Raw genomic sequence first — 12,740 nt, 5'->3', positions numbered from 1 at the left:
GGGGCCTTCCCCACAGCTTCCACCCTGCCTGCTGGGTCCCCTCCTGCAGCCCCCAGCCTGGCTCCTGGGCACTGGGGACTCCTGGCTAGAGATGTCGGCTTGAACACAGGTGTCACACCCATGGCCAATAGGCTCACACTCACATCCACACGCCTGTGTGCACAGTGCCAGGTGGGAGGCCTCCAGGTGAAGCGAGTCCTCCCTCCCTCCCTCCAGTCATTTTGTCAATGTTTTTTACTGTCACAGCAATGCTTTGAAACACCCTGGAGCAGAGTAGGAGCATCCGGGAGCACAGCAGAGGATAGTGACTGCTGTGGGACACGTGGTCTCTCTGGAGCTTTAGTTTCCTGGTAGTGGCCACCTCTGCACAACATGACCCCCTGTGCTGCTGCCTAGGATGGGAGAGCTGGGCATTCCTGGTTCACTGCCCGAGAGGATAGTGAGCTTTAGCTCCTCAGTCCCTGCCCCCCGGCTGTCACCTCATCATTGCCTGTCTTTGTGCCACATGTGCACACGTGTCTACTCAGACCCTCACTCCTGCCATGAGCTCAGCAGGACCTGCCCTGCCCTGCCCCCGCCCCACTGGCCTCCAGCCCTTGACCTGTCCTGTTGTCAGTGCTTTTCTGTCCGGAAGCCTCTGACACGCAGGTGCCAATCTAGGTGTCAGGACCAAGTGAACAAACCAGAGTCCCACCTTGGCCGTGGAGGGAGGTTGAGCGAGAGTCTGGTGGCGATGATGCCCCTGAGCTCTAACGCAAGCCAGAAGGAGACAGGGGCACTGAAGCCACGGCCAGCCTAGGCTGGCCCTTGAGCCTGGGCATGAGTGGGGTGCAATGGCAGGGACCAGGATCCTTCTGTCCTGGGGCCCCCAGAAAGGAGCAGAGGGGTGGCAGAGGCAGGTGCCTTCCCTGTAGGGCAGCCCAGACAGTGCACGTCCTGTTGGTTGACCTCAGTCACATGGATATTCTTGGCTGCAAAGGAGGCAGAGGTGTAGCCTGGGCTCTCAGCTGAGGTTGCCAGGTAGAGATGCAGGACCAACAAATACTTTTTCGTATAAAAAGTACAAGTCCTTTGGTATAAGTTATGTGCCATGCAGTATTTGGAACATATTTGTACTAAAAGTTATTTGTTGTTTATCCAACATTTAAGTTTAACTGGGCATCCTGTATTTTGTGGGCAGCCATAAACCCTGGCGCAAATTGGAGTTTCTGTTCCTATAAAATATGGATACAGCAATCAGCGCTTCTCATAGAAAGCTGCTCAGGGGAGGTGCCCCTTGGGAGGAAGGAGCTGGGCAGATGGGGTGTGGAGCCACAGGCAGAGGGGCCAGGAGGCTGCTGTGCCTGGTCCATCAGGCTAGTGGTATCACAGCTGCAGGGGGTCAGGAGGGGATCAGGAGGGAGTGGGGACAGTGTGATGGAGGGGCCTCTTGGGGGGCCTTGGGGAGATTGAGCAAGCAGGGGTGCGGTTTGACATCTGGACAGGGCGCTTCTGGGTGATAACTGAAAATGGCAAGGACAGAATCGGGGCCTGTGAGGAGGTGATGCTGTCATCAGAGCTGAAGAGGAGAGGCTGGGCTGGGTGATGGCGGCAGTGGCAGCGTGAGAAGCAGATGGGTTTGGTTGTGTTTGAAAGGAGAGCCAGAAGAGTGTGGAATTTGCCATTTGCAGGTGGGTTTTGAGAGAAGGGGGGGGTAGAGTTGGGGAGAAGGGGAAGGACGGTCAGCGCTGGCCATGCTAGGCTGGAGGTGTGCCCTCGATGCCTGAGCAGAGAGGTCCAGGGGCCAACGGGACAGAGAGACCTGGAAAAGGGGCTGGAGAGAGAGCCTTGTGGCCTGAGTGTGAACAGAGAAGAGATGGGCCCTGAGAGGGCAGGGAGATGAGGGACCCTCAGAGGAGATGGGGCAGCCATGAGGCAGGAAGAGCACTGAGATGGGTGAGGGCTTTGGGAGGAAGAGAGGGGTCAGCATGGCACATGTTGCTGAGGTCAGGCAAGGCCCAAGACTGGACCGCTGGCCTTGGCAGCTCTGGTCATCGTGGACGTTGAGAAGAACAGGGTTATTTGGAGGCAAGGAAGACCTGAAGGGGAGTTTCGTGGGAGGAGCAGAGGTGGAGACAGTCAGCACAGACAACTCTTGCAAGGAGCTGAGCCTAACATGTAGTCAAGGCCAGTGGCACTCAGGTCCTGTCCTGGAGCAGTGACCGTGCTTTCCTGCTTGTCTGTAGGCTGGTTCAGTCAAGAGCGTCTCTCAGGACTGTATGTAAATATGAACCTCAGCATGGCTAAGCAGTGAGCGGGGAATGCATTATCTTAGGACGGCTTTTGTTTTTCCTGGAGTTTATGTTTGCCTTATTGTCCCCACATTGTCTGCCTTTATCACATCCTTACATTCTCCAGCAGTCAAGTCGTTCCCCCCATGTTCCCTGCCAGGGCCTTGCTCTCCTGCTCCTGGCCCGCTGGGCAGTCCCACTGCCCATTGCCCACCCTTCATTATTCTAGTTTGGAGCCACTGTTTTCCAGATCCCATGTCATCTTCTCCCTGTTGCATGTCTTCAGGTGGCTTCCTAGAAAACAGTATGGTAAGCAAACTTTCTGAGCTGGCCTGTCTGAAAATATCTTTTGCTAGTACCTTCAGTCTATAACCCCTCCCGCCTCAGGGCCTTTGCATGTGCAGTTCCCTCTCCATGGAGTTACCCACTTGGCCTCCTCCACAACCCTCCTCACTCTTCAGCCCCTTATCCCCCCTAACTTTTCTTTGTCCCTAAGGGATAGTAGAGTGTAGAGCTCTGTTCTTAGTTTATTCCCTGCCCCCCACCCCCTGCTAGATCGTAAAGCCCCAGGAGGGCAGGGCTTTATTCTTTTCAGGGTCTGATAGAGGCTGGGCACTCACTGGACCTGTGTGGAAGAGAAGGATGGGTGGTGGGTCATGGACTCTGGGTGGGGCGGTGAGCAGCTTTGGTCCATCAGCCTCAGGTGCCGGCAGCGGGTGGCTGTCAGAGCTTCATTCCCTTCCCGCCCTCTGGAAGCTCTGGGGACCGAAAGTCCGCTGGACAGGTGTTAATGAAGAGCCCAGTCCTTTAGCTTGGGGAAATGACCATTCCTTCGTCGTTTCCTCCCCTTCCTTTTCTCTCTCTGGAGCTCCTGTTAGTTGTGCCAGGGGCCTTCTGCTCGGGTCCTCTGGTTTTTTATGTTTTCTCCCCATCTCCGGGCCTTTGGTTCACTTCCTGCAGACCATTCTCCTTCCTGCAGCGCTCCCACCCACCCACCTCTGTCGTCCTGCCCCGTCCCCTTCCCAGGCCCCCTCTAGTTGTGACCAACTGGCGAGGCTTCGTGCTCACAGCCCCCTACCCTGGTCCTGAGAGGGGACGCGTCTGTCGGCCCCCGCCCCGCGCGGCCTGCCGGTCCCTTCTTCGCCTGGGGTCCGGGCGCTGTTCTGCTAACGAGCCGTCCTGTGTTGGGCGCCCTGTCCCCGCACCGCGCGCCGGAGGCCCAGGGCGCCCTCCGCGCTCCGCCTCTGGATCTGGGCGGGGGTCTCTCCGCTGCGCGCGCCCCACCTCACCTGGGACCGGCGGAGCTCTGGCGGTGCTCGGGGATCTCGGGGTGGCCGGGTAGCCAAGGGGTCTCTGGTGGGGAGGGGACTCCAGCAGCAGAAGCCAGAGGAGTGGGCGGGATTTCGCGGGCATGAGGGAGTCGCGGGATGGCGGCAGCCCCCCCGGCGCAGGCACAGGGACAACAGACCGACTCCGACTTCGCTGAGCCTCGGTTTTCTCGCCTGTAAAATGGGCTCCTGACAGAGGACCCGCTTCCCGGCGCAGCCTCCCTGCGGCGGGCGTGGCGCCCCAAGTAGCCCAGGAGGAAACTGAGGCTCGGCACGGGCCTGGGGCGGCCCTGTTGCCTGCGGGGTCTTCCCCTTGCAGGCCACCCACACTCCAAGCTTGTTAAAGCCCCGGTCCTGATGTCTCCAAGACCTTCCAAATGGCTATCCCTGGGGTCCAGCCCTGTCCCTTCCAAACTGAGTCTGGCTGCCCCCTCCCCACCTCGGCCTGGCACTCTCCAGGCCCCTCTGAATCAGGGGGCTGGAGAGCTAGGCTAGCCAGGCCATCAAGACCCCAGGGGCTTTCAGGGACTTGTGTGGGCTGAAGGGTGAGGTCAGGCCACACGCGTCTGCAGAACCCAGGGGGCCCATGGAGGTAATGCTGAGTGCGAACCCCAGGCCCTCCCTCCATCCTGGGGCCTGGCTGCTGGGGGCTGGAGGAGAGCTCAGGGTCTGGGGGTGAGGTGGAGTGGGTAGTAACCAGCAGAGGCTGTGATCTCATAGAGCTGGGCCACTCTGCTCTGAGGGGCTCCTTCACACCCAAGTCTGGGGTCAGAGGTCGGGGATCTGGACACTGCCCAGGCGCTCCTGGACATTGGACCCGGTGCTCCCCTTTCCTGGCCCCCATCACATAGCATGATAGAGAGTTCCCCAGATCGCTGGATCTGGCCTCAAGGCACACATTCACAGCCCACTCTGCCCTTTCTCTGAAGCCCCTTGACTCCTCCAAACATACCAGCCCCCTCGCACTCCTGGTTTTCTCTGCCTGGACCCCTCGCAGGGCTGTTGACTTTGCTGGGACACTCCTGCCATCCACCTGGCCAACCGCAGGACCTCGGAATCTGGTCCCATGTGGCTGGGCAGGGGCCTCTGGCAGTGCTCGGCAGCACACGGAGGGGACTCTGAACCGATTTGTGAGCTCCTCTGAGATTTTTCATCGTTCCACTTTGCTCTCCTGGAAGGTCACAGCCCAGCCCGGGACAAATCCTGGTATCTCGGAAACATGGTGTGGGGGTGACTTCCCATCTTGGCTGTCCCTCTGCCAACAGCCCTTGTGCTGAGCTGTGGTCCAGGTAATCTCCTGAGTCCGGGGGCCTCCCTTTCCACACTCCACCTGTGACCCTCCCAGCGACTCTGGCCATAGGGTAGTCCCCTTCCTGGCCTCTAGGTGACCATAGTCACTTCTCTGGGCCCCAAGGCAGGCTGAGGGTCCTCAGGTCTGGTCCCCTAGGCCTCGTCCCCACCCGCGCGGGTGTGATGAACTCAGCTCTAGGCTGCCCTGCGGGGTCACCCGCAGGGAATGCTGGGCGACGCGGAGAAGGGAATGCAGAGCCGCTGGGGTTTGCGCTAGTAAAGTGCTGGGGGCGGGGTCTGGGACTACCTGTCCTCCCCAACCCCACCCTCACCCGCCGCCCCAGGCCAGCAGCGTCGTTAGGTCGGGCTTTCGGGGACCGGGAGAACCTGGTGAGAGCCCCCACTGCACCTGCACCGACATCATGGGGCGCATGCGCGGGCCGCGGAAGGCGGGGGCCGAGCCCGGAGGGGTCCTGCGGGCCCCACAGCCCCGGGTGCCCACTGCCGGGGTCCAGTGTCGTACCGGTGGCGGGGCGTGGGGGTGCTGCGCCGCACTGGGACGCGCCGGGCTGCGGACAACGTGGGCATCAGACCCTGCTCCGACCGCTTCTCCGCGCCTCCAGCCGGTGCGGCCCCGGGCGCAGGTTCCCAGGGGCGCCGGGCGGGGAAGCCGGGGCGCCCCCTCCCCGGAGCCCCGGCCTGGAGCAGCGTTCAGACAAAGAGCGGGAGATGGAGATGGAGATGCTTCCGTGACTGCGCCCGGCGGCTGAAGAGGAGGACGACGGAGCGCTGCGGGCTCCGGTGGCCCGGCCCCAGGTCCTGGCGCTCCCACGCCCGCGCTGAGCGGCGGCGGCGCAGGGGCGCAGGGTCTCGGCAGGAGGCGACCTGCCCGGAGCCCCACGGAGCGCCCCATCCAGGCTACGAACCCCGCCCGCGCTCGCTGGTCCCCAGCTACCTCGCGGGTCTCGGCCGCTTCGTCGCGCCCCTGGCCGCCCTCGCTGCCCCCTCCCGGACGCACTCCCGCTGGCCGCGGCGCAGCGCCCAAGTGTGCCATCGGGCGGGCGCGGAGGCGGCGTCTGCTCCCACCTCCGAGATCACATGGTGACCCTCGGCAGCCAATGCAGTGGACGCTAGGACCCTGCGGGACCCCGGGCGCCGCGACTGCACCGGCGCCGCTGCATTATAAATACTTCTCCAAAATGCGGCGCAGCTCCCTGCGCGCGCCCCGGCCGCCCGCCGCCTCCGCCCCGCGCCCCTGAGCCGCCGCCACCGCCGCCGCCGCCGCCGCCGCCGCCGCCGCCGCGGGTCCGAGGGCGCCGCGCCCTTGCCCTGGGCCCGGGCTGTGCCCGCCCGCAGCCCGGCCTGCGTCCCCGCGCTGCGCCGCCTGGCCGGGTGCATGCATTGTGGGCCTCCCGACATGGTCTGCGAGACGAAGATCGTGGCCGCCGAGGACCATGAGGCGCTGCCGGGGGCCAAGAAGGACGCGTTGCTCGCCGCCGCCATGTGGCCCCCGCTGCCCGCCGCACCCGGGCCGGCTGCCGCGCCCGCTGCGCCCCCGCCGGCGCCGGGCCCCCAGCCCCGCGGCGGTGCGGGGGGCGCGGGGCAGCCGGAGGGGCGCGGCGTGTACATCCGCGAGTTCCGCCCGGCCGAGCAGGAGGCAGCGCGCCGCATCTTCTACGACGGCATCATGGAGCGCATCCCCAATACGGCCTTCCGCGGCCTGCGGCATCACCCGCGCACGCAACTGCTCTACGCCCTGCTGGCCGGTCAGTGCGCGGGGACCCCCGGGGGACAGTGGGTTCGGGGCCGTGGCCGAGCCGGGCGCAGCCCGCGGGCCCCGCCGCGCTCTGCCTGCCGCAGTCCGCGCCCGCCGGGCCCCTTGGGGACACAATCACAGGACTCCCTCCGCCCCGCTCGTCCCCACCTTGGGGACCGAGCCGAAGCTGCGCTCCTGTCCCTGCCTGGGACTCAGCCTGGGAGGGAAGCAGACCCCTACATGCTCCCTCGCACGGGCACAGACACGCACCCGCGCGCACCTGCTTTCTGCGGCGGCCCAGGGCGAGGTGGCCACCAGCGGTGGGGCCGGCCCCGGCTCCCAGCCAAGGCGCGCCGGACGGGGGCGTGGGAAGGAGCGTAGGCCCAGCGCGGGCCGAGGGCAGGGGCTGCGGGCGGGGGAGAACCAGGGTCTCCACCTGCGTCCCCACTCTGGCCGGCCCCCCCCCCCCCCCCCCCCCGCTCCGGTCCCCTCCCAGGTCATCCCCGGTGGGGGCGGGGTGACGGCAGGTAGCGCCCGCTGCTGCGGCTCCGCGCCTGGCGCGTGTAACTATATATAATCTGCGGGGCGGGGGAGGCTGCCTCGCCGGCTCCAAGTGCTAATTTATGAGGGGAAGACAGCCAGCTCCCAGGGTGCCGGGGAGGGTGTGCACCGAGGAGGCAGAGCAAGGGGGCGCGAGGGGGGCAGTTGGCCCTCCTGGTGGGCAGGCCCCTCAGGAACTTTGAGCTCCCCCGACCCAAGCTCTACCGGCAGAGGGTGGCTCTCCCCATTTCACAGAATAGGAGCTTGAGGCTGGCGGGGCGGTGCGACTCTCCCAAGGTCACGCAGAAGAGGCGACTTTCACTGCAGGCGCGTCTGCCTCCTAGCAGCTTAGATGGGGCTGGAAGCAATCTCGGGGCTCCCTCCCCGGTCCCTGTCCTCACAACACCCAGAAGCTGGCCCCGGGAGGGCTTTTGGCCCGGGTCCCCCATTGGAAGGTGGGGTTCCCCATTTCTCAAGGGTGGGACGGCCTCCAGGGGCCTGGACAGGCAGCTCCTTGGCTCCCACCAGGCTAGAGTGGGCAAGGGTGTGCAAAAAGCCACTTCCCCAGCTGGGGGAGGACCACATAGTTGGTGGACATGGACCATCCCCCAGGAGCCCTGCCTGGGGCTGCTCCCACCAGCCATTGAGGGTAGCTGTCCAGAGGCCACTGTTGTGCTCAGGATGTTGAGAAATCCTATGATGTCAGGCTATAAAGGTGGCGTGTCCTTGGGGGAGAAAGTTTGGTGATAGGGAGAGTAGGAAAGAGCAGCTAGGATGACCCACTGCTCCTCCAGAGGAAACAGTCATGGCGTGTTTGGCATGGTTTCTCTGCCGACGTCCCTAACTGGCTTATTTACCAGGGGGCCTGCAGCAGTGTGTGGCTCGTTGTGGCCGCTCTGCCAGCTGTTCTGCCAGTGTAAGGGGGGGCCTGGGCCCATCTCCCCAACCCGGAGTCCGGCCCCCCATGGGTCTCCCAGCGCCCCACCCCGCTGCCGCTCATGGTGCCGCACCTCTCCCTGCAGTGCTCTGCTTTGCCCTGACCCGCTCGCTGCTGCTGACGTGCCTGGTCCCGGCCGGGCTGCTGGGCCTGCGCTATTACTACAGCCGGAAGGTGGTCCTTGCCTACCTAGACTGCGCACTGCACACGGACATGGCTGACATCGAGCAGTACTACATGAAGCCCCCAGGTGAGTCCCCAGGGTCTCCAGCCTCCCCTTCTCCCCTCCATTTGCCCCTTCTGCCCTCTCCCCCAGCCTCCTTCTCCTGGCAGAGCTGCCCTCACCCCAGCAACATCAGGGCAGGCCTGGGGCGAAGGCCAGGTACGAGTGGGCTTGGCTGTAGTGCCTCCATGATGTGAGCCTTATGGGTGACTGAGGGCTCTGGCCAAGGGTTGGGGGTACAGTGGGGTGGCAGGGGCTGTGGGAGGCAGGGCTAGGTCCTTGGTGCTGAACCAAGGTCCTTGAGTGTCCACAGAGGCCTGCCTGGCTCTGGGCCTCTGTCCTGTATCCTCTGAGGGCAGGGTGCTAACTGACCTGAGTTGGCCCAGGGCCATGGTGTCCTGGCCTTGCTCTTCATGCTGCCAGGTGCCGTTTCCCTGGTGCTTATTGAGGAGGATGGGGGTCTTTCTTACCTCTTATTGGTCCTGCCTGGTGTGCCTTGCTGGACTCTGAGCTGGCCTGCAGTGCCAGGGCCCTCGTGGAGGGGAGCGTGTATGGCAGGGGCAGAGGACCCCATGGCAGGGAGAGGCCCCGGGGAAGGGCAGAGGTCACTCTGGGGAGATGAGGACCCTGGGGAAGCAGGGGTCTTGAGTCTTGGCCTCCACTTCTGGTCTCTGGGCCACTTACTGGGCCTGAGGGTCTCACTCCAACCTCCTGGCCTTCTGTAGAGGGAGGGACTGGGACCTGATCTGGAGGAGCTTGCAGCCCCCTGGGGGCCGTTCTCTGTCCAGACTGGCCCTGAGGCAGGCTGGGTCCTGGGAGGCAGGGCCATAAGGTATCCCAGAGCCAGGGTGACCTGCCCTGGGACTGCCAGCTCTTGTGCCCACTAGCTCTGGCCGAGCTGGCTCATCTTGTGTTGACTGGTCCCGCCCCTGCCACTGCCTGGATGACCTTGGGCACCTTTGGTTCTCCTTGACTCTTTCCCAATCCCACACAAAGCATCTTATCAGCCTCCATGGAGGCCTAGCTTCAGCCTGGCTCTGCTGGGATGGGAGGAGGTGCCTGGGTGAGACCAACCTGGCTGGCACCAAAGCCCAGGCTGCAGGAGCAGAAGGGGGCCCTGCCCCTGAGACATCTGGTGGGTCTGCAGGAAGGTCCCGCGAGGGCAGAGAGGCTGGGCAGCAGCTGATGTCCCTGGGAGCTGCCTGTACAATGGAGAAACTGAGGCCTGTGAAGGGGTGAGGCTCTCAGGACTGTCCTGACCTATGGTCTGGCCTTGGTGGGCCTGGGTGGAGTGAGAGCCAGATTCCCTGGACGGTGGGCAGGCCAGCTGATGGAGGGGGACAGTGAGGGGCAGCAGGTAGTCAGCACCACCCTCAGCCATTTCTGAGCTCTGGCCACATGCCAGGTTTCAGGGTATGGCAGTGAAGGAGACAGGAGACCCTCTTGCAGAGCTGATGGGTTGATGGGCATATCAGCAGACAAGACAGTGAGGGACCCCCCAGGGGTTGGGCAGAGGGGTGAGGAGTGTCTTCCAGGCAGGGGTCAGGTGCAGAACTTTTATTGGGGAGAGTTTGGCCACTCCAGGAGGGAGGCTAGGGTGGGAGGGGTGGTGGGAAGTGGTTGGTGGAGGACCTGGCAATGGAGGCTGGAGTGGCTGTGGGCGGGGTGTGTGCAGGCCAGTCTTCTTGGAGCGGCCACACCCCACTGGCCAGCCCCGGCCTCTTGTAGCCCCTGGGTCTTCAGTCACCAGAGGTGACCAGACTCTCCTTGTGGCCTGTGCCCTACAGGCCTCTCCCCTCCCATCTTCCTCCCCTCTCCCCGCCTTACCCCTCTGAGGCCTTCTCCCTCCTCCTCCTGCCCTGCGTGGGGCTGTGATTGGTCTGGGCTGTGGATGGGGATGGCTGGCCTGGCCACCGTTCTTCTCCTTCAACCAGGAGAAGCCAGTGTCGGTGGAGGGGTTTGGTGGTACCCATGGCCATCCCACTTTCTCCACTTGGATTTCTGAAGTGTTCTCCACGTGGACCTTCCCCTGAGCCTGCTAGGGGCCCGCCTCTTTATATCCTGACACAGGCAGGCTACAGGGCTCCCAGGTTAAACAGCCCCTGACCCAGAAGAGTGGAGGCCACAGGGTTGGCAGAGCCAGAGACCCTGAGACCCCCTGAAGCCTCCGGGCTTGTGGCTCACAGAGATGGCCCTGCTGCCCTAGTCTGTTCTCCCAGGACCCTCTCAGCCCCCATTTGTAGGGGTCCTTCTAAATGCTCCCTCATGGTACCTACCTCTTTCTAGCTCCATGGTGTGGACACGTGGGGACAAGTGTGATGGGCTCCAGGTGGCTGGGAGCCAGGGCAGGTCAGCTGCACTCATGGCCTGGTCATCTGTGGAAGTCTAGGCATTTGGTATGGGTGTAAGTGGGAAGGGGAGGGGCCCATTTGGCTGAAGCCTGACCAGCTCTTGCTTTCTGGGGAAGGGACTCTGGCCCCAGAGCCCTCCCCTGCCCAGCATCAGGCCTAGGGCCACTCCAGGGCTGCTGTGGGCAGCAGGCAGGTCAGGCCTGGCTGTCTCTGCTCAGAGGGCTCTGGAGGGGCAGCTGTGTCATGCAGCAGTGCCAGCAGCAGTGACCGCCCTATTCCCCGCAGGCTCCTGCTTCTGGGTAGCTGTGCTGGACGGCAATGTTGTGGGCATCGTGGCGGCGCGGGCCCACGAGGCGGACAACACGGTGGAGCTGCTGCGTATGTCTGTGGACTCACGCTTCCGTGGCAAGGGCATCGCCAAAGCGCTGGGCCGCAAGGTGCTGGAGTTCGCTCTGGTGCACAACTACTCCGCGGTGGTTTTGGGCACGACGGCCGTCAAGGTGGCCGCCCACAAGCTCTACGAGTCTCTGGGCTTCAGACACATGGGCTCGAGTGACCACTACGTGCTGCCCGGCATGACCCTCTCGCTGGCCGAGCGCCTCTTCTTCCAGGTCCGCTACCACCGCTACCGCCTGCAGCTGCGTGAGGAGTGACCGCCACCTGCCTGCCAGCCTGCTACCCCGGCCACCCTGTCCGCCTGCGCCCGCCTGCCCGCCACCCGGGCCCGCTTTCAGACATTCACCTTGGCGTTTGTGTTGGGTTTTTCTTTTTTCAACATCACGTGGTTCTTTGGCTGGTTCTTGGGGGGTGTGGAGCTGTTGCTCATCTGTGACTCTTTGGGTGGGTCGGTTGTTTGCAGCCACGGCCCCTCGCCCTCCCAGCCTGCTGGGGCCACGCCGTGAAGAGTGACAGCATGGACCACCACGTACCCACGCAGCTGCCCGGCCCGGCTCGAGGGGCCTTTTCTGGCCCACCACCATTGGGGCAGGCCCAATCTTGCCCACCAAGCACAGAACCTCTCCAACGAGGCCCTCGCCCAGCAGGCTCCTGGCCACTAGCCAGGCTGTGGCTCAGTCATTGGTCCCCAGGAGGGGTGGCCTGTTGGGCTGGCCAGCCACTGCCCTGTGGAGTGCCGAGCTGGCCGTGGGCCCCGCTTTGCTCTGTGCATGCTGAGGATGTGGCCTGGCTGCAGCATGCCGCATGCCCACAGCCTCCCGCCCTGCTGCCCTGTCTAGACTGGGCCCAGACTGGTGAGAGCCCCCGCCCCACCTCTGAGCCAGCCTCTGGTGACCCACCTGCTCTCTGGAGGGCTGGGCCATCCATGCTGCCCCTGGCTTCACCTAGTTCTGCTTTCCTTTGACATCGTGTCTCCTTTTTTTCCTCTTGGTCCCACCCCTCCCTGCCTGGGCTTTGCTGATTGGCGTCATCGCCCAGGTGTGGTTCCCATAGCAACCTGTTGCACAGCCGTGTCAGGCCCTTCAGGAGAGCAGGGTGGGGAGGCCGTCGCGGGGTTGCCTCTCCCCCAGCGCCAGCTAGATCATGGTGGCCTCTCCTACACCTCCCTAAAAACCTTCCTGCCTCATAGCTGATGGGCTCTGCCCTGTGAATCTTACTAATCCAGGCCGCTGCCAACACCACCGAGCCCATAGCTTCTCCCAGCCTGAAACCGACCTATTTTTTGATAAGTTATTTAGACAGAATAGCACTCTGCATGACTTTAATTCTTGGGACAAAACGGTAGTTTATACCTTAATACACACACCTGTGTGGTCTAGAATATGCACTATTTCTGGCCCGGTTTGGTGGAAGTGGGTGGCCGGGGGGGGGGGGGCGTGGAGGATTTCAGAGTTTGAAATCTGAAGGGAGACCCTGATTTAGCATAACTTCTCCCCAAAGAGCATGCCTGGTTTGAAAGGAGGCTCTGGGCCACTCTGTCCAGCCCTGACGTGCAGGACTGGGGGCAGGATGGGAGCAAATTCCCCACAGCCTCTGGGTGGAGGAGTTGGGGCCGCTGCCTTCGGGAGGAGCAAGTGGGTCTCATGGTC

The 12,740-nt window shown here is 63.5% G+C and overlaps 1 protein-coding gene across 1 annotated transcript; it reads left to right on the top strand.

The window, feature by feature from the left end:
- Positions 1-6,105: 6,105 nt before the first annotated feature.
- On the top strand, positions 6,106-12,390 carry NAT8L (N-acetyltransferase 8 like). Its single transcript, XM_044767971.2, has 3 exons — positions 6,106-6,654; positions 8,207-8,371; positions 10,981-12,390. Exons 1-3 carry the CDS (start codon positions 6,285-6,287, stop codon positions 11,346-11,348), a joined length of 903 nt encoding a protein of 300 aa, XP_044623906.1. The 5' UTR covers positions 6,106-6,284; the 3' UTR covers positions 11,349-12,390.
- The last annotated feature ends 350 nt before the right edge of the window (positions 12,391-12,740 follow it).

The sequence above is a fragment of the Equus asinus genome, chromosome 3 (genome assembly GCF_041296235.1).
Source record: "Equus asinus isolate D_3611 breed Donkey chromosome 3, EquAss-T2T_v2, whole genome shotgun sequence".
Classification (NCBI taxonomy): domain Eukaryota; kingdom Metazoa; phylum Chordata; class Mammalia; order Perissodactyla; family Equidae; genus Equus; species Equus asinus.
Note: the sequence above shows the minus strand (reverse complement) of the source record. Positions and strands in the feature narration are given on the sequence as shown.